The sequence below is a fragment of the Tenrec ecaudatus genome, chromosome 2, assembly GCF_050624435.1.
Source record: "Tenrec ecaudatus isolate mTenEca1 chromosome 2, mTenEca1.hap1, whole genome shotgun sequence".
Taxonomy (NCBI): domain Eukaryota; kingdom Metazoa; phylum Chordata; class Mammalia; order Afrosoricida; family Tenrecidae; genus Tenrec; species Tenrec ecaudatus.
This window is the reverse complement of record NC_134531.1, coordinates 12,814,059-12,838,442: the sequence shown is the minus strand read 5'-3', so window position 1 is coordinate 12,838,442 and position 24,384 is coordinate 12,814,059. Positions and strand designations below refer to the sequence as shown.

The following is a 24,384-nucleotide window of genomic DNA, read 5'->3' as shown; positions in this document are numbered from 1 at the left end:
AGGGGGAGCTGGGTCATAGGTAGAAGGGGGGAGCTGGATCATAGGTAGAGGTAGGGGAGCTGGGTCATAGGTAGAAGGGGGGAGCTGGGTCATAGGTAGAGAGGGGGAGCTGGGCGAGGCACGCGCAGTGGTGGGTTCTGCTGCTGTCTCTACTGCTGTGCATGCTCACGATGTTCAAGGCAAAGCTGTGGGTGTTGGGGCTTTTTTGTGGGTGGTACAGATGATTCAAGATGTGCCTGAAGCTGGTCTGTGTCTGCTGCATCCATGTACCGTTGGAAGGAAAAGAAACATTTTTGCATTCGTAACCAACAAAGACAGCTTTGAAAACCAGAAAGAGCTGCTGGTGATACAGACCACTCCTGTCATCTGAATCGGGGGGTGTCCACCTAGAGAGGTTAGACGCGCTGCTAACCCATGTGCTCTGGGAGACGAATTCTCTACACCCCACCTCCTTCATGCCCCTTACCAAAGAGAGCCCTGGTGGTGCAGCAGTGAAGCGCTCAGCCGGAACCCGGCCAGCACCTCCAAGGATAGACACCTGGTGTTCTGCTGTCCCTCGGGACTGAGGTCCATGTGAGTTGGTAGCCACTGGGTGGCTGTGATGGTTAGATTGTATGCCAACTTAAGCCTGCAGACCAAGCTTCTCAATCACGTGACCGCGTGGTGCTGCCTCCTTGGGGGAGGGGGGAGTGGCCTCTCCCTCAGGGAGGGCAGAAGAACTCCTCTCCTCCCATGTGGTCTGCATCGAGCTCCACCGACCTTGAACCCACACGTCTGCACCTAGGCCTGGGACCTCCTGGCTTCTCGCTTCATCCACAGGCGGCTACATGAGTCTGAGGGTCACTGGTTAACATGGGACCCATGAACTTGAGTCCGGGGGTTTGTCTTTTTTCTTTTAAGGATACAACCTTTCCTGACTTTTTAAATTTACTTTTCATATCTTGTTGGGGGCTCTGACAGCTCTTAAAGCAATCCACACAACAACTGTATCAAGTATATTTGTGTCTATGTTGCCATCATCATTTTCTAAACACTTAGTTTCTATTTGAGCCCTTGGTATCAGCTCATCTTTCTTCCCTCCCTCCCTGTAAACCCTTGATAAATTATAAATTATTGTTTTTTTTTTCATATCTTGCACTGACCGCTGTCTCCCATCCCCCTGCATTTCTGTTGTTCATCCCTCTTGGGTGTGTGTGTGTGTGCGCGCGTGTGTGTGGTTATGTGTCGACTACTGCGATTGGTTCCCTGCCCCCCACCCCCATCTTCCCCTTACTCTCCTGGTCTCGCTACTCCCATTTCTGTTCCTGATGGGGTTATCTGACCTGGATTCTGTGTGTTGTGAGCTCTTATCTGTATCAGTGTAGATGCTCCGGTCTAGCCCTCAGTGAAAGGCAGGACTGGGATCATGACAGTGGTGGGTGAGGAAGCCACAAGGAACCAGAGGAATAGTGTATGTTTCATCAGTGCTTTACTTCACCCTGGTTGACTTATCCCTTCCTGTGACCCTTCTGTGCGGGGATGTCCCATTGTCTACAGATGGATTTGGGGTCTCTGGGCGTTTTCTTGATGTGAAGATCTTTCTATCGCATACATGAGTGTCACTGGCTCTGCTTCCCTGCCAAGTCCAGCCTGACACGCAGCTCCTACCAAGGGCAGCATGCCCATCCCCCCGCACTGAGACCCAGCATTCTTTTCCAGAGTCTAAGTGCTCCCTCCCCCAGCCAGAAACCAGACTTGTTGAACAAGTCCTTGGCCATCCACACATGCTTTCTCCCGGCCACCACGTGTGAAGCCATCCTGCCGCCCCCATCTCGGCGCCAGGCGGTCAGTCCTGCTCCCCTCCATTCATTCCAGAAGGACACAGACACCCAAGGCTAAGCTAACCCTGTCCCCACAGGACGCACACACCCACAAGCCCTCATCCCAGGCATGGCTGGATTCACCCCTCCCTTAAAGAAGAACAGGAAAATGAACTCCATCCCACAAAGCAAGTACCTCAGCAATTAGATGGAGACATTGTTTGAAGGTGGAAAGAGCCTTCCCTGGTTGCCAGCGGGCTTTGTAAGCCAAGTCTGAGCAACATCTTTCTAGACAGAAGGGTGGACCGCATGGCCGGCAGTTCCTATGCACCAGCCTGCTCCTGCGAAGAATTAGTCTCGGAAACCCTAGGGAGCAGTCTGCCCTGGCCAAGAGGGTCCGTGTGAGTCGCTGGAAGCCACGGGAGGGGGTCTTTAGAGCAGAAGAGACCGCTCTGACTTCCTGAAGTAGAGACGTCGACCGATTCTTCCTACCACTGGTCCCCACTGGTCCCCACTCCAGGGCTCTCTGGATGCCGGGTGCTCCCGGTCTTGACAGTCACCGGCGGCTCCCTACTGGGACTGAAGTCCCGTGTGTGCCATCTTGAGGAGGGAGTCTTGGATTGGTGACCGGACGCATTAGCCGAATGCGGACTTTCCACGTCCTGCCAACTTCACGCCTCACATCAACCGAATTTCAAGAGTAGAAGCGTGGCACAAAGACGGTAAGGCACTTTCACAACAGCGCACGGCTCTGGCCACCGGTGCCCAGCGCCTTGGACTCAGAGCAGAACCAGCTGTGCGGCATTCCACCCTGAAGCCGAGGCCACACAAGGACCCCAAGACCCAGCTGTGCCCGACACAGGCACCTGTGAATGTCTATCCCCAGACATGTCCGCTCTAACAAGGCAGTAACTCACTCACTGCCAATGAGTCCATGCCACCCACAGTGACCTATGGGACAGGGTGGAACTGCCCCTAAGGGTTTCCAAGAGTGCTACTCTCCATAGGAGAGGAGAGCCCCTCTTCCTCCCATGAAGCAGCTGGTGGTTTCAAACTGCTGACTTTGCAGTGAGCAGCCCGCCTGGAACCACTATGCTACCTACTACGCTCCTACTCCTAAGATGGCAGCAGTCGCAAAACGGAAATGGAGTCAGAGATCCTGAGTTGTTATCGTACACCACTGTTTCTGCCTGGGCTCTAGGCTACTGCGCAGGCAGCCCTGAGCCCTGGGGCTCACCTGGGGATACAGACTAGGTGAGAGAGGAGTCTGCTCACCTGGGGATGCAGGCTAGGAAGGAGAGGAGTCTGCTCACCTGGGGATGTAGGCTAGGAAGGAGAGGAGTCTGCTCACCTGGGGATGCAGGCTAGGTAGGAGATGAGTCTGCGCAGGTCCTCCTGTCGTATTCTGTCGTGGTTGCTCCGTGCCGGGAACGTTAGGATGGGGCCACCGCGTTTATCTCTGCCACCTGAAAGATAGATGAGGTCTGGTAGTGCTCTGCACAGCCCAGGGGAAGCCCCGCGTGATCAGCCACCCGCTCGCACAGAGCTTCAGGTCAGCCAGCTGCCCAGGCAGGAGGCACGGAGCACACGGCAGGGGTGTGAGGTCCAGGGAGATGTGGCCAAGCCACCCTGTCTCCTCATAGGGCCCCTCAGGAAAGCAGGCGAAGGGGACAGCACAGGTGGCCAGGTCTGCTCTGCTTCTCCCAGCGGCTTCCTCCTCTCTTCCTAAGCAATGTTTCATCCGGGAGAGAGAAATGTTTCCACCAGCATGTGGCCTCACCTTAAGCCAACGCCTCCCTCCTTGGGTTCGTGTGTTCATTCCCCCTCCCTCCCCATCAACCTCAATAGACCTCAAGTCTTGCATGGAAAATGACAGGAATGTTCCTGAACCTTGATACGGATGGCTACCTCTTATCATCGGTGATCTACTGCACCTCCAATGTAAAGGTCAGTGTCTGACCTGCATCGGATAAACCTTGCTATATCTTAGGCAGCAACATGCTCTCTCTCCTTCTCCTTCTCGCTCTCTTCTCTCTCTCTCTCTCTCTCTCTCTCTCTCTCTCTCTCTCTCTCTCTCTCTCTCTCTCACACACACACACACACACACACACAAACACACACACACATGCAAGCATACAAGACCGCTAAAGCAGAACTCAATTAGCTTAAGGATTTTTCCTCAATTCACATCCAACACTAGGAGAGTAAACCTGATCTACCAGCCTGAGGGACAGACAGACAAGGCACCCGCTCTAGCTCCCCTGTGCGCACTGTTTGCATGCCTGATGCTTGCCCCCGCTGAGGACTCTGGGGGACCTGCTCATGTGCATGTCACTACTGCTATCAGGATTTTCAAAAAAGAAAACCAGGGAGAGAGGAAAGGCAACTTTCCAAGAGGGACCCTTCGCCTGTTCTCTAACTCGAGCCCTCTCCCTGCCGAGGGGCAATACAAAGATCTCCAGGCTCCCAGCAGGGTGAGCACTCTGCGCCCCAAAAGTGATCCGCAGAAGTAACATGGAAAACACAGTAACAACAACAGAAACCAACCCAAACCGATTACGGTACGTCCTCTGGAAAGGCTGAGAGGTATGCAGCAGAGAGTGCGGGAATTTAAAAACACACCTGGCCGTGTTTCAGGGCGTCCTAAGACAGCTGCACACTGGTTCTGACGGTGACAGCTCACAATGACCCGTCTGCGTCCCTGCGGGGTCAAGTTGCCTAGATAGGTGTCCGATCCTTCCCGAGTTAGTTGGGAACAACACTGACAAGGGGCTGCCCTGGCTGGGAATGGGCTCTGGGACTCTCCCAGCATCCCTGTGAAGAGGCATCATCAGTCCTGTTTCATCAACAAGGGCAGTGAGGCTCAATAAAGACACAAAACCCAGCTCACTGCCAGCGAGTCCGTCAACAGAGCAGGGTGTGTGATGCTGTTGAGCTTTAGGGGAGCAGGGAATCTCATCTCTCTCCTAAAGAGTGGCTAGTGGGTTTGAACAGCCAACCTTACATGCGTACCCAAAGCCACCACCAGGGCTTCTACAGAAAAATGCTCAGTTTATGTAAGGACCACAGGGCTATAGGCAGTTTAGAACCACAGGTGGTCTGGCCTGAGCAGAGCACTGCGGGGACCCCAAGGGAAACTGCAGCCTGAAATGCACTCGCGGCTGCAGCACCCAAACTTCACTTCCTACACTTGCTGAGGGGGCGTCGAGAAGAGACAAAGTCACTTCTCCCCAGACTTGTGGATGTCCGCTACACTGCTTGGTTTTGTATCTTTCTCGTGATCATTTTCAAACGAGCAGTGAGGGTGAGAGTGGGGGGGGGGGGGCTCTTCGTGGAAGAAAGGTCCGTTTCGCAAACAGCACTGCTGTAGCTACCAAAGCACACCACGGCGACGAAGTCCTTTTCCGAAACACCAGGCACTCCTTCCAGGGCAATTCCAATAGCTCCAATAGCCAGGACCACCCCTTTCCCGTTTGAGCCCGCCGCCTCACACACTGGCCCCCGCACAATAGCTACACTGCACACCAACCCCCCCCCCCCCCCCACACACACCTCTATCCCCACGAACTGTAACCGACCTTGGCTCCTGTCATTCCACCACCCAGTGACTCTGCAGGGCACCCCCACGCCACGCCCCCTAACTCACCTCACCTGAGGCGCTGGACGCTGAATGGCCGGAAAGAGAATGGGAAGCCACTTCTCCTGGCATCTCTTGAGGCAGCGTCATGCTTACCAAAAGGAAGATTGATAAATCCGACCGACTAACTGACCCAAGGGTTTAAGGATGGGTATGTAAATGAGGAGGAGCCAGGTAGCGTTATGAATTAAGTGTTGGGCTGTTAATCCCAAGGTCAACAGTTCAAGAAGACTGGCTGATCTGCTGGGAAAGGATGTGGCTTTCTGCCCATGCGCATGCACCCTGGGCGTCCTCACTTCCGCCCTCTTGCTACTCCTGACCCCTCCGCGCCCCTCACTCTCCACATGGCCATGTGGAGTCAGCTCCTCTCTCACTTCCCTGGGCCGCCTTCCCTCCCACAGGCCTCTGCTGACAGGGAAACCACGGGCAGCTCTCTAGTTGGTGTTCCGCCCTGCCTGGAATCCACTGACCGGCTGTAGGATGGCTTTCTGTCTCCCCTGAGCCGGTATGCAAGTTCCACAGGGCAGGGACTGTCTTATTCAAGCGCTGCTGGTGGTGGTGGTGGACCTTAGAACTGCTGAGATACGTGTGGACTTAATAGTAACTCAGGACACAGTCCCAACCTGGGAAGAGTTTGGAAGGTGCTGAACCACCTTCTCAAAAGACAAACTCACAGACTGCCATAGAGTGATTCCAATGCATGGCGACCCTGCAGGGCAGGGTGGATTTGCCCCGGGGGGTTTCTAAGACTGTAACTCTTCACGGGAGTCTAAGATCGTGCCCTGCTCCTGCCAGAGTGGCTGGTGGTTTTGAACCGCTGACCTTGTGGTTAGCAGCCCAACGTGTAACCACTACGCCAGGAGCCAGCAAGGCTCTGCGAATCTTGAGAGATGGTTTACGCTGGGGAGTCCCTCAAGGATGCTGACACGTAGGCAAAAAGGGAAGATGAGGTCACTGTTCCCAGGGGACAGAGCAGGGTGTTCCCTCAATGGGGTGATTGGGAACATACAGCAACTTCACCTTCGCCAAGCTCTGCTACCAGGCGGGACGCCACGCGGCCACCTTCACGCCTGCTCTGGGGCAGACCCATGAGACGGACAGACCAAATCCCTCTCTCGACATAAATTAAGAGTTGGCTTGTACGGGGGGCATGCTTGCTTTGTAGAACATGCCTCTCTCCGTGAACCAATAAAAGAACTCAGACAATCCTGAGTCCTTCTTAATCTGGGATCTGAACAGAGAGCGGGTGGGCGGCAGCCTGGGAACTGGGGATCGGGGAAAGACAGAGAGGGGGCAGGTTCCAAATTAAACAAGGGCGACCGTGAACTAGGTGAATTCCCTCTCGACTTAAATACAGACAGAAGTCCGGACAGAGGGAAGTTTCAACTTTCCAGAAAAATACTCGCCACACACGGTATGGTTGCCCGTTTCCTGTTTTCTTTGTTGTGGTTTGGTGACGTGGGTGGGCCACACTCGGCTTCCACCCAGCCCTGCGTGTGCATCCCGCTCTGCGGCATGGGTCGAACCCCCTCACGGGCGTTCGCCCCTCTTCCTCCGGGGCCCCCCGTTTCTAAGCTCCTTCTCTCCTGCCCCTGCCTGCCTTCTGAGCTTTGTCGGGGGCTAAGGCTGCCCTCGGGGGGCTCCACGCATGACGGGCCGAGAAGCGTGCTCCTCACAGAGGAGTGTATTCACGACATGTACCTGTTTCTCATTTCCTGATTTCTCTTTGTCCCTTTCCCCTTCCTGCAGGGACAGAGCAGCCCTGAGCTTGAGCTGGATTTCACGTCTTTGATCAGTGGAAGGAAGACGAGTTCTGCTTGAAGCAGCAGGTGAAGGTCAGAGGTGGTCACGTCGTCCACGGTGGGCTGTCTGAAGCGCCACATAAGCAAGAGACTGAACAGCAGCCTAAGCCACCTGCACTAACTGCCCCCTGCTCCCCCGTCCCCACGAGCTTCGGAATGGAGGGTCAGAAACAATCAGGGGTGAGGTGGGGGCTGGCACATCCTTCCGAGATGCTGGCACGGGAGAACCAACACTTGCTGGGTGGCAGACCAGGACCACTTCAGTCTCTGGTATGAATTGGGGCTGGGGGACCCTCCAAAAAGATAAAGCAACATTCCTGCAAACTTTTACAAGCCCTCTCATCTTCCTAAGCGTTTTCATTCATCACCTGTAGGATCCACCTGTAACCTATAAAACTGGGGGGGAGGGGGGGATGAGTGGAGGGGGCTGGTCTCAACACCTGGCCCAGGCCTCTGGAGCCTGCTGGCAGTGAATAGTTAGAAATGGGCAGAGAGTGCTTTTTAAATTCAGGGCCTGGCCAGAGGGAGTTATCCACACTTCCACTTCCCAACATTCCAGGAACTCTGTACACCCTCCCATCAGCCATCCAAAGAAATCGGCAAGGAGGCTTACCTCTGGACCACTGCCCAGGAAGCGGGCCGGCTGGGCACACAGCCCGCAGGAAGCTGCAACCTATACCACTCCAGGACCACGCACCAAATGGACACACAGCACAGCCCCCCCCCCACCAGGGGGCGGGGCAGTGACACGAAGCCCTGTCCCTTGTGCCTCCTGATGGAGAACGAGGAAAGCGTGTCTCGCCGGGACCTGCAGGCAGGAAGGCTGCCGACCGGCTGAATGGCCTACCGATATGCCCTGCCTGCAGACACAGAGCAAATAAGGCTCGCCAGGCTCCGTTCTGCTGCAAGTGAACCGATGCCCGAAGGCCTGGTGCCCGGCAACTGCTCTACATATGAGGGAGCCCTGATGGCACAGTGGGTTCCACGTGGAGCCCCGAATTACATGGTCAGCAGTTCAAAACCCGTGGAGCAGCAGCGCTGTGTCTGCTCCCGTAAAGATTTACAGCCTCGGCCACCCTGGGGCAGCAGTTCTACTTTGTCCGAAAGGATGTCTATGAGTCAGAATTCACTGATGGCAGCAGGTTTGGTTTCGGATTTTTACTCTGTACACGAGGGGTCCTGGTGGCATGGTGTATTAAGCTTTGGGCTGCTAACCAAAAGGTCAACAGTTCAAAACCATCAGCTGCTCCAAGGGAGAAAGATGAGGCTTTCTGCTCCAGCAAAGATGTACGTCCTCTGAAACCCACAGGAGCAATTCTAAGATGTCCTATAGGGTCACTATGAGTTAAAATAGACTCAGTGACAACAAACTTGGTTCTGAGGTTTGGGGGTTCTTTACACGTGACAGGGAGGCCTAGGAGACAAAGCCAGCTGGACCCCCTGGATGTTGAGGAGAGGGAGAGGGCGGGTAGACATCAAGCCTCAAGCCAAGGGGACCTGGGTCGTAGAGCTGGTGGACAGAGAACTCGTCCCATAGTCACTGGACACAGGATTGGGGTCCTACAGTATGCAGAGGACTCAGCTGGCCAGCTAAGGGCATGGGTTCTAACTCCAGGACCAGAGTGTGGACCTCCTAAAACAGAAAGTAAGCAGTAACAAGGTGCTCTAGATTACAAGAAAAACCAATCAAGCAATTCTCCGCTCCTGAGTGGATTTGTTAGGGAGCAGAACAGGGACCAGGGGTGTCTACTGGGCATGTGCCAATTCAAGCGCGGGGGTGGGGGGGGGGAGACAGTACACTTAGGTGGGTGGAATACCTGGTTGGCCCAATCTAGGACAGGCTTAATTTAGCCAATGGGGTCAACCAGTCCCATCAACCATGCCACCCAGCAGACGGCCCTGAGACCTGGAGACCACCACTCTCTTTTCCACTGCTCCTTTCTGCCTTCCACTCTGCTGTGCTGCGGGGTGTCTCCCCACCCCCCAGGGTCACCATGTGTATGAGGGTGCAGTCCTGTGTTCAATTAACTGTAAAGCCCGAAACCTCATCTATCCTTTATAAAAACTCACTTGGATCCCAAACCAGGCTTCGGCGTGACGTTCCTTCTCATGCAAAGCCAAGAGCAGAAGTATTTCCCCCAGAGGAATCTAACAGATCCTGAATCACAGGGAGCCTCCAGGACGGACGGGCCGGGTGGCACTGCCCCCGGGGGTTCCAGTATTCATACCCTTTTGGGGAATAGAAAGTCTTGTCTCTCTTCCTGGAGGGCAGCTGGTGGTTTCCAACTGCTGACCTACCACCAGGGCTCCTCAATTATGAGAAAAAGATGCCGTTGACCTAGTGGAGGGTGCACTCCTACCACGGCAGCTGACAGGAGCTCACACCGCCCACCAGTCCACTGGGGCAGAAGAGCCGCCCCAGACACACACAGACCAGAGCCCCCGAACCCCCCCGGCCACTGGGTGCTCTCCGTTGGGGGAGGGCAGCACACAGCGTACCTGCTCTAAGCAAGGGGACGGAGTCTGACCGAGGGCCCCTGGCTCCCCGATCCTGCACCCTAGGGGCAGATCAGAAAGCATGACTTTACCTGAAAGGTACGCGACTTTTTCCTTTAAGATGGGCAAAACATCCATCGCCTTCATTTCATCGTTTTTCCGAAACCCTGAAAAAGAAGAGCAGACGGGATCGTGACTAGTTTGCAAGGGCCCCGTTTCATACCTTAACGACTCTGCCAGCCACCGCCAGACTGGAGGGGGGTGGGTAAGTCCTTCTGAAGTGGGAGCCCACCCACATCCTGATCCCAAGGGATCCTGGGGCCGGGGCACCAAGTGAGCTCCAGTCATTTCCAGTGGCCTGGACTCAGCCTCCTCCAGATAGACAGGGGACGGTGTACCACGAGCCCACTGATCCATTTAAATCTCCGCATTAATCTCACAGACTCGGAAGACAGACATGCCCAAGGCAACAGCTTTGCAAAAAAAAAAAAAAAGACTGTCTGTGGCGGCCTGCGGCCCCTAGGGGGCAGTGGATGCCTCGCCTAGGAGCCTGGTTAAAAATAGAGGCCTGGGGGACAAGCTCTGGGACTATAAATAGCAGCAGGCTGGCCAGCACTCCTGGCTTTCCAAGTCTTTCTGGGTCATGCCCCCTGCAGGAATGCCATCCGCTGGGGGTGAGATGGCCCTATGCCTGCCCCTCCCCTGCTCCAGAAGAGGGAGAAGACAGACCTTTCTGCCTGCTAACACAGTCACTTCCTTAGAAGGTCAGGGGGGCATTGTGGGGAAAACCATGTGGCCGGAGCTTGAGGCCAAAACCAACACCAATCCTTGGGCCCAGCTTACCAGGCGGGGGCAAGACAAGGAGGCTCTGGACCCGAACTGCCAACAATCTCAATAAGGCCTTAGGTGACCTCCCCGGTGACCTCTAGCAGCAGTCGCTACTACTGGGTAGGGAGTTTGCCATTCAGCAGAACAATCTAAACAAACAAGAGCACTGCTCCATCCCCAAGGAGCCCTGAGGCACAGTGGTGCATCAGGCTGCCCCCCCACAAGATCGGTGACTCAAACCCGCCTGGGTTTTCAGCCTGCCCTGGTGGGTCACCATGTGCCGGAATCAACTCAGTGGCAGTGGGTCAGGTTTGCTTTGGTTTCATGATCATCATTTTTCTGTTTGCTTTTGTCAAAGTCGGGCAAGAAAAGCATCCAAAATGCCTGCTTGGGAGCGCAGCCAACGTGAGACACAGGCTTGGAATTTGGAAGCAAGCAGGGCAGCCCCAGAAAGGGGTGGGGGGCCTCCTCCCTCTGACTTCTCTCGGAAGGCTCTCTCAAGGGACCAGCTGCAGGGAGCGACGCTTGGAGTTCAAAAAACAGATGCTTGAAAATCCAGACAGCCTCCTTCAGTAGGGACTGTAACTCAATGTCAAGACAACCGGACTCCTCACCACGGGGTCAGGAGACAACATCATGATGAAGGGAGAAAAGATTCAAGTTGTCAGGGATTTCATCTCGTGTGGCTCCACAATCAATGCTCAGGGACACAGCAGTCAAGAAATCAGATGGCGCACTTCATTGGGCAAACCTGCTGCACAAGACCTCTTTGAAAGTACTGAAGAACAAAGACTTCCGCTTAAGGACTCGGGCGAGCCAGACCCAAGCCATGACATGTTCAATGCCCTGATGGGCACGTGAAAGTCGGAAAGTCAAGAGGGAAGAATGGACAGATTGACGCGTTTGAGTTATGGCACTGCCCAAGAGTCCTGAAAGTACCATAGGCTGCCATAAGAACACGCACAGCCGACTTGGAAGTACAGCCGGACTGCTGCTGAGAAGTGTGGACAGGAGACTTCCTCTCATGCGATTGGGCATGTTGTGAGGAGAGACCAGTCCTTGGAGAAGGACGTCCTGCTTGGGAAAGCGGAGGGCCGCAAAAAGAGGAAGACCCTTGACAAGCTAGCCGACACAGTGGCTCAACAACCAAGGCTCCACAACAAGAGCAATTGTGCGGAGGGCGCAGGCCCGGGCAGTGTTTCTTTCTGCTGTACAAGGGGTTACAATGAGTCAGAAGCAACTGCGGGGCCCTAACAACCACAAGGCTGCATCAGGGAATGTCGCTGGGTGCGCGTCCACCTACGGGCAGAGCCCAGGCTGATCCACGGGGGCTGGGACAAGGACTCTAGAAGCAGGGCATTTTGTGTCTCGACTCAGCCCAACTCTGTCTCCAGAGCTTCCATGCCTGGGGCCAACTCCCAATGGCCCAACTAAGGACCCGAGCTCTGCAGTGAGCCTCTCTGGCAGATGAAAGGGATGGGTGGGTTGCGCCCAACTGCCTGAGCTGCCCGCTAAAGCAAGCACTCTGCAGGCACACATCCCCAATCAAGCTCACCGCCATCAACCCGATGCTGACTCCGGGTGAGCCTACCGGACAGGGTAGACCCGCCCCTGTGGGTTTCCAAGACTGTTAACTCTTTATGGGACCCTCTTTCTCTCACAGAGCAGCTGGTGGGTTTACTGACTTTGTGGTAAACAGCCCAATGTGTATGCCAGTATGCCACTATGGCTCCTTCCTTACGTGCGATCATGCACACACATAATATATATATATATATCAGCACTTTGGCCGGGAGCCCTGGTTGCGTAATGGGTGGCGGGTTAGGCTGCTAACCACAAGGTCAGCAGTTCAAACCCCCCAGCAGCTCCGCCATGAGAAAGATGGGGCTTTCTGCTCCAGTAAAGTGCTACCGTCTCGGAAACCCAGAGGGGCAGTTCTCCCCTGTCCTACAGGGTCGCCCCGTGTCGGCAGGGACCTGATGGCAGTGAGCCTGGTTCTCGGTCTGTATCGACACTCAGGACGCAGTCTCGACAGCATGTCATCAGCGGAACAGCAACACTGCAGCCCGGGTTTGCTTCCTTCCTTTCCAAGCACAGCCCTCTCTCCGAGGAAAGGCCCATTTCACGGGACTTTAGCAAGGATGCTGACAACACAGTTGGCACAGCACAGAGGCCACAGTGAGTGCCACTGGGTCCAGAGGCGTGGTGGCACCGCCCAGCTCTCCGCAGAAGCCAGCTTCCAGGTCACTGGGCCATTTTCACCTTGCAGGGCGCCATGCTTTAGATACGCTGGCAGCCCACCATGCTGTGAAACCAGTGGCCACTCACAAAAAGCCACACCGCTGAGCTGGAAGTCCTACGATTTCACCCCTAGGATCCTTCGGGACTCATGGTGGATGCAGCCCAGTCTCCACAGTCTGCTGGCCGTGGCTGGATGCAGCCACTGACCAAGAAGCGGTCACATCCTGACCCCATCTGAGGCGCTGTTGGCTGGAAACCCGTGGAGGCAAAAGTGACAAAACACCAACATGGCCCCAGGAGCAGGTAGGTCCAGGAGACCAGCTGGAGGTGCCTTGAGAGATTTCATCTCTCTCTCTCTCTCTCTCTCTCTCTCTCTCTCTCTCTCTCTCTCTCTCTCTCTCTCTCTCTCACACACACACACACACACACACACGCACGCATGCACACACACGCGCGCTATCAGGTCCACGCTGACTCTACAGGAGGGGGCAGGACTATCCCTGTGGGTTTCCGAGGCTGTTACTCTTTATGGGAGTAAAAACCCTCCTCTTTCTCCCAAGGCACGGCCGGCTGGTGGTTTCCAATGGTAAACAGCCTTACAGTTAGCAGCCCCACACGTAACCACGACACCAGGAACACTGCAAAGTTCCACAAAAGGAAAAGCCACACGCATGCTCCCTTGGGCTGACTCTGACTCACAGAGACCTCTTACAGGGCAGGGTCGGGTAGGGCAGGCCTGGCCCCTTGAGCTTCTGAGGCTGTAAACCTTTATGGGAGCAGACAGCCTCCTTGTCCTCCCGTGGGGGGCTGACAGCACCAGCTGAGCCCCAAGTGCAGCAAAGGTCCTGGCCAATGGGAAGGAAGCGGATCACAGGGGAAAGGTGGGGGGAAGAAGACCTCAAAAGATATTACACGCTATCCCTGTGGATCCCTGCCTGTCTACGTGTATGTGAAAAGATAGTCCGCTCCTATTGCTATCATGTAAGGATACATACACTCCCCGCCATTCCCATGTGATTCCCACCCACGGACATCGGGCCAGACACCCACATGGGCTCTGAGTCGGAATGGACTCATGGGCAGCGAGTAAGAGGAGAGATGAAGTCATTGCTTCCCACACGATTCCCACCCGCGGGCACAAGGCTGGGGCACAGCATGCCCCAGAGTGTCATCATCCCCGCAGACCAGGAGCCTTGCCAGTGGGTAGTCATTCCCACCCCCGTAGCCACCACAAAAGTGCCCCGACCCCCGAGGGCCGAGCCCTGCATAAAGGACTGAGTCACTTTGGAACAATCCCGGGGCATTGCTGATGCTGGAGTTGGAGCTGGAGTTGGGGACTGCCCTGCCGCCTCCCCGCCACCTCACTGTTAAGAATAGCACATTGATGGGACAACGAACCCATGGGAATCACGATTTCTTATGCCAACCCCACCACCACCACCCCACGCGCCAGACTCACTCCCATGCCCCTCATTCCTAAATGCCTTGTAGACGGACTTGGCTTTAGCCTATCAGTCCCACACAAGACCTGGTGGCTTGTGGGAGACACACTGAGCTGCTGACTCCAACATCAGCGGCTCAAAGCCCACCAGTCTGTCCAAGAGAGACAGGCGAGGCCAGCTGCTCCCACCAAGTCGGAGCGTCCTGCGATGGCCAGGAGGGAAGTTGTACTCGGCCCTACTTCGAGTAGGAGTCGACTCTAAGACAATGGCTGGTACCAAGGCCCTAATTTCTCCTCAAATGAAACCGGGCTGTTCAGGGGCAGAAAGCACTAGTTCAGCCCATGTGGGCGCATGTCACACTTCTACTGTGCGCATCTGTGTGTCCAGCCACAAACAAAAACAGAACATCGTCCACCACAATACTAACTTTTAAAACTCCAAAGGCGATCTGGGGATGGCTGCTGTTGCTAGGTGCCAGGCAGTCGGTTCCGACCCGCTGCGACCTTGTGCACCACAGAACCAGATGCCGCCTGATCTTGCGCTGGCCCGCACCAGCGTTCTGACGTTTGAGTGAGCCCATCGAGGCTGCACGGCCACCGCGTTGATTTTGAGGTGGGAGAGCAGAAATACCAAACAAACCATATCACACACACACACACACACAAAAACTGAGTCTGCAGCCATTATGTTGGTCACCAAAGAATTGCTTTATCGGATTTCCATCTTTCTCTGAGAAGCACAACCAGCAAGCGTAGGATGCGGGCGGCATTTATCAGCACTGAGCCTGGATTAAACGGATCCTGAGCTTTTCAATAAAAAGCAGGGAAAGTCAGCCAGGGACGCAGTGATGACCTGAGAGGCGGGTTCTGTCTGGTGCCCGGGGGACTGTTTACATGACCAGGGCATGCGCCCGCACACAAACAAGGGCCCTGGGCCAGGGCTCACCCGGGATTCCAGATTCCCCTGCAGACAGACTGGCTGGGGTGCACTCCTGCGACAGCTGACGCATGCTAGACGGAGCGCCTATCACCTGCAAGCAGAGGCGTCCCAGGCTTCGCAGAGGTTAGGCAAGGACAGAGGCCATCTTGGGATCTCTGACCACAAATAAGGAGGAAGCAACATGTTTCCGAAGTCTAAATGCCACCAGGGGGCCAGAGACTGCCCTGGGCCCGTGGAGGGAGAGGCCAGACAGAGAGGGCAGAGAAATGGGCAGCAAGGAGGAAGGAGGTAAATGACCAAGACCAAGATGTGCATTGTTGCTGTTTTCAAGTACGGATTTTTTTTAAGGACACAGAGCCTCGGCTTAACTGTGCAGATGGGTCCTCTTTCCATTTGAAAGTCCATTCCTCGTGCAGAGGGTGTATCCTAGAAGGCCATGACGCAGCGGTTCTCAACCTGCGGGTGGCGACCCCTTTGGGGGTCGAATGGACCCTTTCATAGGGGTCGGCTGATTCATAACAGTAGCAAAACTACAGTTATGAAGTAGCAATGAAAATAATGTTATGGTTGGGGGGTGTCACCACAACACGAGGAGCTGTATGAAAGGGTCACGGCATTAGGAAGGTTGCGAACCACTGCCGTAAAGGCACACAACTTCTGCTTTCTGAACCGATGGACCCATGTAAAATGTCCACACGGTTAGCACTGGCCATTCAATGCTGCATTGAGTTGATTCAGACGCAGTGATCCTGTAGGGCAGAACAGAACTGCCCCTGTGGGTTTCTAAGTCTGTAACCCTTTACAGGAGAGTGAGCCCTTACCTCCCTGCCATGGAGTCAGTGCTGACTCATAGCGACCCCCTGTGGGTTCCCAAGACTAACAGGGATAGAACGCCCAGTCTCTCTCCCTCAGCGCTGCAGGTGGTTTTAAAGGGTTCACCATGCAGATCAAAACCCAAGGCGTAACCACTACACCACCAAGGCTCTGATTACAGGAGAATAAAGTCTCATCTTTCTCCCAAAGAGCTGAGGCTGACCTTGTAGGAAGAAGCCCAACTCATAACCACTATGCCACTAGAGCCTGCTAAGTGCCACCAGTACTGCTTGTTGAAATACGAGGGGGCGGGGCAGGTGTTAAAGGATTTGGTGTAAGCAGATATTATTACTGTTAACTAAATAGCCTGTGGATTGATTTTCCTACACTGTTCCTGATTTCAATCAGCACAAGTAATTTTTTGTGAAATCATGACATTAGAAAGCTTCATATTCATTTGTTTAAAACGTTTGTTCATTCATTAATTAAAAATTCATGGGTTTAAAAAAAACTCAACCCCAAGGTGCAAAAGAACTTTAATAACCAGAATTGATTCGGTCACTACCTTTGAAATTACTACTGGGTCCAATGGAAGTGGTTATGCGTTAGGCTGTGATCTGAAAGATCAGGAACTCAAAATCACCAGCTGCTCCTCAGGAGAAAGCCAGGGCTTTCTACTCCCGCACAATCTCAGAAACTCACGGGGGGGGGGGGGGGGGGGGGAAGTAGTTCTTCCCTGCCCTATACATAGGGTCACTAAGAGCTGGCATCAAACAATGGCAGCGAGTGTAAAGCTTTTGTTTTGTTTTTTAATTTCCCCAATGGAATGTCAGACTGAGGGTGAATTTTGTCTAGACTTCTTTTTTTTTTTTAATTTTAACAATTTATTGGGGCTCATACAATTCTTTTCACAGTTCATATATATACATACATCAATTGTATAAAGCACATCTGTACAGTCTTTGCCCTAATCATTTTTTTCTCTTTTCTTCTTTTACATTTTATTAGGGACTCATACAACTCTTACCACAATCCATACATATACATACATCAATTGTATAAAGCACATCCATACATTCCCTGCCCCAATCATTCTCAAGGCATTTGCTCTCCACTTAAGCCCCTTGCATCAGGTCCTCTTTTTTTTTCCCCTCCTCCCTCCCCCTTTTGTCTAGACTTCTAACTCGCTCTTATTTCTTCAATTAACACCAAGATTCATCCAAATAGCTAGAAAATTTTTCTCTAAGTCAGCCAATTGCTGGAGGGGCAGGTTTAGCTTGTCCCCCACTGTTTTCTAGATGCCTAGGACAGGGACAAGGAGAGAATGGTCAATAAACTGGGATGGCTGGGTAAAGAGATGGATGGATGGATGGATGGATGGATGGATGGATGGATGGATGGATGGAGGGAGGGAGGGATGGAGGGAGGGAGGGAGAGAGGGATAGATGGAGGGATAGATGGAGGGATGGAGGGATCGATATGGGTGGGTAGACAGGTAGATGGATGGATGGATGGATGGATGGAAAGATTGACGGGCAGACTGAATAAATGAACATGTGCATACATGAAGCACTCACACAAGGGAAAACACATTCTCTCCAGATTCCTACCCCTGAACCCCACTGCAGTACCCAATGTTCTAGCACTTTCCACCTTGGCTTTATCAACTACTGGGTTGGTGTAGCTTAATCTTTCATTGGCCAGCCACTCCTACCATTTAAATTGGCAATTTAACTCTGTCCTGAGCACGATGCACTCTACAAGCTGCCACTGGACAATGGGAAATCTTTCTGTGGGCCCAACGGTCTGAAACATCACCCACCTAAAAGCCCATGGACCCCATCAGCTCCCTACCAGGGGGCTGGCCTAGTCCACGGTGCCTCTGGGACTCCCCCTGACCACCAGGATGCCGGCCTGACCGACCAGCTTGGTCACTTCCTGGTTACTGGTGGTTTCAACCCGGTGAAACAGCAACCTAACACTTTCCAGCTTCTACGGGGACAAACAAGCTCAGCGGAAGGCCTTTCACCAGGAGCAAGGAGCTTTTATCCACACAGGAGCTCAGCATCGATGAGGGTGATAAATTTTAGAATTTCTTCAACAAATACACAGGTTGTTTTTTTGTTCCCCGCCCCCCAGCAAACCTTTCTCTCTGCAGGTGCCAATCATGTGGCATTTTGCATAACCCTCAAATTAAGCGAGTCGGGGAGTGATCTGGTCAGACAGATGTACGAGGAAAGCGGTGGACCCGGTGCACCGGAACCGGGGCCCAGCCCAGGCCTCACCGCCTGTCTGGGAGGTGTCCCTGCAGACAACCTGTGTCAGCCCATTGGGTGCCCCTGCTAGGTATTTGGGGGGAGAAAAAACATGGGTGGGGGAAAGGCAGCAAGAGGGAAAACCCTTCCCTTCTTTTTTTAAAAGAGAGCCCTGGCCAGGCAGCTCGCAGCTAACTATTAGCACCAGCCCGTGGTAATTACCGCATTCCACTCATTAGTTTATTGAGGGCGTGCGCACAGCCCCGCACACGCACACAAAGGAGCCGCTGACGAATCTTTCTCTCTCGGCACGCGCCCCCGCCCCCCCCCCTGCCCTCCCGCGCACGCAGGCGCACACAGGGGTGACGTCACCCCTCCCGGGCCCGCAGTGCCCGCAGGAGCGTTCCCAGATGGCGCGGGCCGCCCTGCCAGCGGGCTGAGCTGTGCAGGCCGTGCGCGGGGGCTGCCCTTTTCGCTGGCAGCTTCTGGGTTCAGGGAGAAAACGGTACACGTCGATCAAATGGTGTCACTGTCATGGAGAGTAAATGCATGTTTTTTTAACATCTATTTACATCAAAACGGGGAACCCAATGCTCCTGTCGTTTGGCATAAAAATAAGAAGCACACTTCTTCGCACCTGCAGTGGGTTTTCAGACGTAGGAAATGGAGTTTTTATTCAATAACTATCTCTAACCAGGGCATGGGCTGGTTGTCACAAGGACGCGGCTCCTCGGCGCAGAGCGTGAAGAGGTTTTTACTTCTAACCTTTATGGCTGTTAACAGCCGCCAGGCTGCTTTGATTTATCCCCTCGCCTCATGTTAGAAGCAATGGCCTGTAACGTCCTACCGCTAAGGCAGGAAGAAGCGAGAGAAAAGCAGCGGACGTTTGATTGATTCCAGGGAGCTAACGGAACTTAGCTTAAAATAGCTCGGGTTTGTAATGCCCTGAGCACAATGCACAGATGGCAAAGCAACACCACCAAGAAAACGACCACCAAACACTGGACGTGATTGTACATGTGCACATACACACACCTGCACTTTATGAGGTGGGCTGCGATCCACCTGGTCGGCAGTTCAGAATCACTGTCTCCCCTTGGGAGAAAGACTGGGCTTTCTACTTCTGTAAACAGTTACAGGGGGTCACTAAGAGCCAGCACTGACGCGATGGCAGTGAACTGGAGAGGGGGAACCTGTGTAGAGCGCCCATGCTTTATGCACCTGTCCCGGATTCAGGTCATCTGAACGCCCAGGGGCACGCCAATGGGTGGGCAGATGCCAGCAGTCTGGTCGGCAGCTGTACGGCTGGTTGAGACGTCTCCTTCTCACCAGGGTCCTGCTCCGGCCCAGTGTACTGGACTCACTCATGGGGACCCCTCCCACCTTCGTGACTCTAAACAGAATCATGCCACAAGACAGTCCCTCATCTTTGCATGCCCCCCTGGGGTGGGGGGTCAGCACAGGGCGAACCACTGAGAAAAGAGGAGCAACTGAGTTTGTATCCAGCGAATCACAGTTTAAATTCCCATCCGAGGTTGACTGCGACAGAAGCCAGGGCACGTCCTAGCATCGTTTCATACATGAGTGCCCTGGCCCCCTATCGGAGCCCTGGTGATGCGGTAGTTACTGCTGGGGCAGCAATATGCGGTGTCAGCAGTTCTGGGTTCGAAACTACCAGCCGCTCCGTGGGAGGAAGACAGGCTCTCTTCTCTCGTGAGGCTTCTCCGAAACTCGCAGGTTGCTACGGGCCATCTAGCTCTCCCCTGGCCCACACGGTCCCTATGAGTCAGCATCGACCCGATGGCAGTGAGTGTGGTATTGGGGGATTTGCGCTGTATCAACAGAGCAAAGGCAAAACTAAGGGGCACCTGTACCTTTTATATGTAAAAAGGGACCACTTGTCTGTCGGTTTGTGGTACTGTGGTGGCTTGTGCGTTGTCCTGGTGCTGGAAGCTATGTCACTGGTCTTTGAAATGCCAGCAGGGTCAGCCAAAGGAACCAGTCTCAGTGGAGGGTTCCAGACAAGGACTAGACAAAGAGGAAGGAATCGGGTCCCCATATCAAAGGAAGGAGCTGATGAAAACTGTAAGCCTCGTTTTGAAACACCGTCAGCTACTGAAAGCCATATGAATGGAAGCAGAGCGTGGTCCAAGCAAGTGCGGACAGACGGGCCCCTCGGGTCATGAGGCCCTCGAAACATGACTGCGAGGAGCTGATTCCCCAAAGCAGAGTCGACCGTGGTGGGGTGAGGGGGCAAAACCTACGGAGTAAAGACTTCGGGGCCTTCGTTTGCTTGTGGGAACAACTCAAAATGAGAAGAAACCGCTGGAAAACTCCACTAATAATCGGAACTCGGAATGCAGAAGTGTGAAGGTAGGAGAATTGGGAGTTATCAAAAATGAAATTGAATGCGTAACGATCAATATCCCAGACTGGTGTTGGATATTGACATTGGACTGGTGGTACTGGCCATTTTGAATCAGAAAATCACAGGTTGACCATGCAGGGAAGGGCACCATCAAGTGGTTATCCATTGCGCTGCTAACCACAAGGTCAGCAGTACGAACCCAACTGCCCCTCTGTAGGAGAAAGATGAGGTTTTCTGCTTCCGTGTGGAGTTACAGTCTCAGAAACCCCCAGCGGCAGTTCTACACTGTCGGGAGGGTGGTTGTGAGTCAGAAGGGACGGACGACAGAGAGCCTGGTTTGGTTTTCCCAGAGAACACAAAGCAGAGCAAAGCCCTCCTTCTGTTTGGCCCTGCAGCTCACACGCATGTGTCTTGTTAGCCTTCAGAACCAGAACACCAATGTCAACCACCCTGAAAGCCCGCTTGACCCCACTCTTCCCCACGTGAACAAAGTGCAGGACCAGCGTCTGTGGGCATCACCAACAGGAGCAGGGACATTTCAGAACCTCTGCCCGGCTTCCTGCACAGAGTATGAGACCAGGCCAGCAACAAGCAGTCCACAGACAAGTTCCTAGCCCACCTAAACATGCCCGCATGATCAAGGGGCTTACGTTCCAACCACGAAACAAGTTTTGGTTTAAAGTTTGTTGGCTCCGCGCTACCACCACCTCATCATCCTTTCCTCTCCTCCAGCCTCATCTGTCCACCTTGAAATGCTGAGATTCTGCCCAACCAGACAGAAACGGCGGGGTGTCTGGGGCTGTCACTGAAGCTACAACGCTTGCCTCCAGTATTTGTCAACACACGCCTTCTCTATGACCTTCCAGACACGACGCTGATGTGGAATCCATTCAGAGAGAACCCTAAGTCAAGTCAAGGGTGACTGTCCGGTTAAACTAGCAATGAACTTGAGTGGCCAATAATTAGATCTAAATTTAAGTACCGTTCTCAAGGTTCTTAAATTGCTTCTGTATAAGAGATCAAAGTTTCTCCTGATATGATCAGCCACATTAAGATATGGTAGGCCTGTTTCCACTTCAAAAATCTTCTGTTCATTCGTTTACCCTTATTAATATATCACAGAAATGTATTTTTTTTAAACTGAGGGACTGAAAAGTTATTTCCATTTCAATAAAGCACGGGTTTAATTTCAACATGAAACTCACTAGAAAAACATGAATAACATCAAAGAATTGGGCAGAACTTTCTACCAGCCAGTCCCTTGATAAAGCTTAGTTTTTAATTACTTGGCTTTCATAAAGGATGTACTTACATGCCCTCCTATCTGAAGACCCTAGAGATTTCATGCCAGGTGGTATATTCCTAATTTTAAGAAACCGATAATCCAAAACAAACTACAAGAGACGTAGACCAAGCAGTGGCCATAGCTGTGTGTGTGCCTCTCACAGAACAGTACTCGCTGCCATCAGTCAGATTCTAACTCACAGCGACCCCACAGGACAGGGCAGAACTGCCCCTCTGGGTTTCTGAGACTGTAACTCGTCACAGGAGCAGAAAGCCTCATTAGTCTCCCTGACAGCAGCTGGTGGTTTTGAACTGCTGACCTGGCAGTTAGTAGCCCATCTACACCACCCGAGCTGCTTGGTGTGTGAGGGCCTAGCAAGGACTAATGGACAATGGGTCTTGCAAATGCACTGGGCATTTCCGAGGAAAGGAGGAAGAAGCCTCGCTGCAGGGGTTGAAAGCACAGCGTCCAGCAGGGAGGGATGACACACAGAACATGTTCAAAGCTCCAGTGCGCGAGGTCCTGATCCTTAAGAACTTCATCGTAACTTGAAGTTACTTCAATAAGCATTTGTCTGCTCTGGCAACTTTGGTTATTCCCCGTCAGGGTGGTGTGCAACACAACCGATGCCGGGATATGAGGCCGTAGCCGGGGTGCTGCAGTGGTTAAAGCACCCGGCTGAGAACAGACTGGATGGTGAGTGCCCAGCAGCTGCTCCGAGAGGGAGAGAGGCCTGGCAGTCTGTTCCAACAAGCCTTGGCTCCCTGTGCCACAGGGTGGCCATGAGCCCCAATCTGGAGGGCAGGGAGTGGGCGGGGTCTGGTGTGAGAGGGCAGCGGGCATAAGAACCATGGGAGCAGTCACTCTTGGGGGACACACACCCCCTGCGAGCTTGTGGGGATGCCAGCCCACACATGTATGCCTGCCCTTGATGTGGGCTCACTACACACCCAGTGTGGGCTCACTACCCACGCCAGCACAACGTCTGAGAAGGTGCCGCACGCACCCCTGAAGCTGCTGGCACCAGCTGAGGTGACCGCCACCACCTTCCACAGTGTGCAAGCGACAGGGCGCAGGTGACTGGGAGGTCACAACAGGTTCTGGTAGGGCACGCCACCGCAGCAGTGATGGTGTAGCTCCCAGCCCAAATGGGACCAGGTAGAAAAGGAACCGGTGTCAGTGGGGCTTGTACTGGGTCACCTGGCTGGGAGCTGCCCTGACACAGACAGACATGGTCTCTCATCCTCCAACCCCCAAACCTGAGCAGAGTAAGAGGCGGGGAATTGAGAAAGCCTGATGCCTCGTTGTTGTTCTTGTTCTTGCTGTCAGGTGCCATCAAGTCAGCTGCAGCCCACAGGGCCTGATGCGCAACAGAAGGAAACCTGGCCCGGACCCGCGCCGTCCTCACCATCGTTCCTTTGATTGAGCCCATTGCCGCAGCCCACCGCGTCCACCCATCTCCTGGGGGGCTGAGAAATCCCTCTCTCGTTTCCCGAGTCCCTCCTTGCAACCGTCGCACAGGGAAACACAGCAGCATCTTCCCCACTGGGAAGCACGTGGAACACGCCCCCCACCCCTCCTGCAAAGACAAGCGCAACTCAATATGCTGCACCGGCCGAAAGTTGGTTCTGCAAACCCCTCGGAGCAGTGCGGCTGGATGGCGGGGGAGTGGCTGGACCACCACTCAGGGCTGCTCTGCACAGGGTTTCCACGGCCATCAGACTTCAAGGGGCAGACGGCCCATCTTTCCCCTGTGGAGCAGCTAGGCTGTCTGAACCTCCGACCTTGTGGTTAGCAGCGCAGGGTGTATCCCCCAGTGCCACCGGAGCTCTGCAATGGGGTTAAAGTTGTCCTCACTAATCCGCAGGCTCGTCAGTCCGTTTGCCGCCTTACAGGATCCTATAGTACCTTCTCACCAAACAAACGAACAAACTCACATCCATCAACTCGATCGGGACTCAGAGTGACCCAGAGGACAGAGTAGAACTGCCCCTGTGGGTTTCCGGTACTTGAACTCTTGATGGGAGCAGGCAGCCTTATCTTTCTCCCTCGGAGCGGCTGGTGGTTTTGAACCGCTGACCTTGCCATTAGCAGCCCTGCACACAACCCACGACACCACCAGGACTCCAATAGAAATGGCTAGACCTATGCACCGTGAAGAACAAGCACATCTGCTACTCCGAGTGGATATGGCAAAGGCTGGAAGCAACTTGCCTTCCAAGGGGAGGGGACTAGGGGACAGGGTCTTCATGCGCTGAGTACAACACCTGAGAACAGCCCTCAGTGAAGACAACCTGAGTTGCCCAGCTGAGCGCAAGACTGGCAGGCGGGTGGGTGGGTGGGTGTAGGTACTCAGTCTCTCGCCGACTCTTTGTCCCTGTCTTACTCTCACTCCCAGGACTGAGCCACACACGTGCCTGGTACCCTTGCCACAGCTGTGGTGTGCAGCTCCGTCTTGCCTGTGAGTGTGTGAGGGCGA

At 53.9% G+C, this 24,384-nt stretch overlaps 1 protein-coding gene across 5 annotated transcripts in view; it reads right to left on the bottom strand.

Moving 5' to 3' along the window:
• TRIO (trio Rho guanine nucleotide exchange factor) overlaps positions 1-24,384 on the bottom strand; it is a 309,165-nt gene that overhangs the window by 185,119 nt on the left and 99,662 nt on the right. For all 5 annotated transcript variants that reach the window (XM_075540870.1, XM_075540867.1, XM_075540868.1 and 2 more), the window contains exons 2-3: positions 9,827-9,901; positions 3,151-3,265 (exon numbers count right to left, since the gene is read on the bottom strand). In XM_075540870.1, coding sequence (XP_075396985.1) covers positions 3,151-3,265; positions 9,827-9,881 — 170 coding nt within the window. In that variant the 5' untranslated portion in view covers positions 9,882-9,901. The remainder of the gene's footprint in view (positions 1-3,150; positions 3,266-9,826; positions 9,902-24,384) is intronic.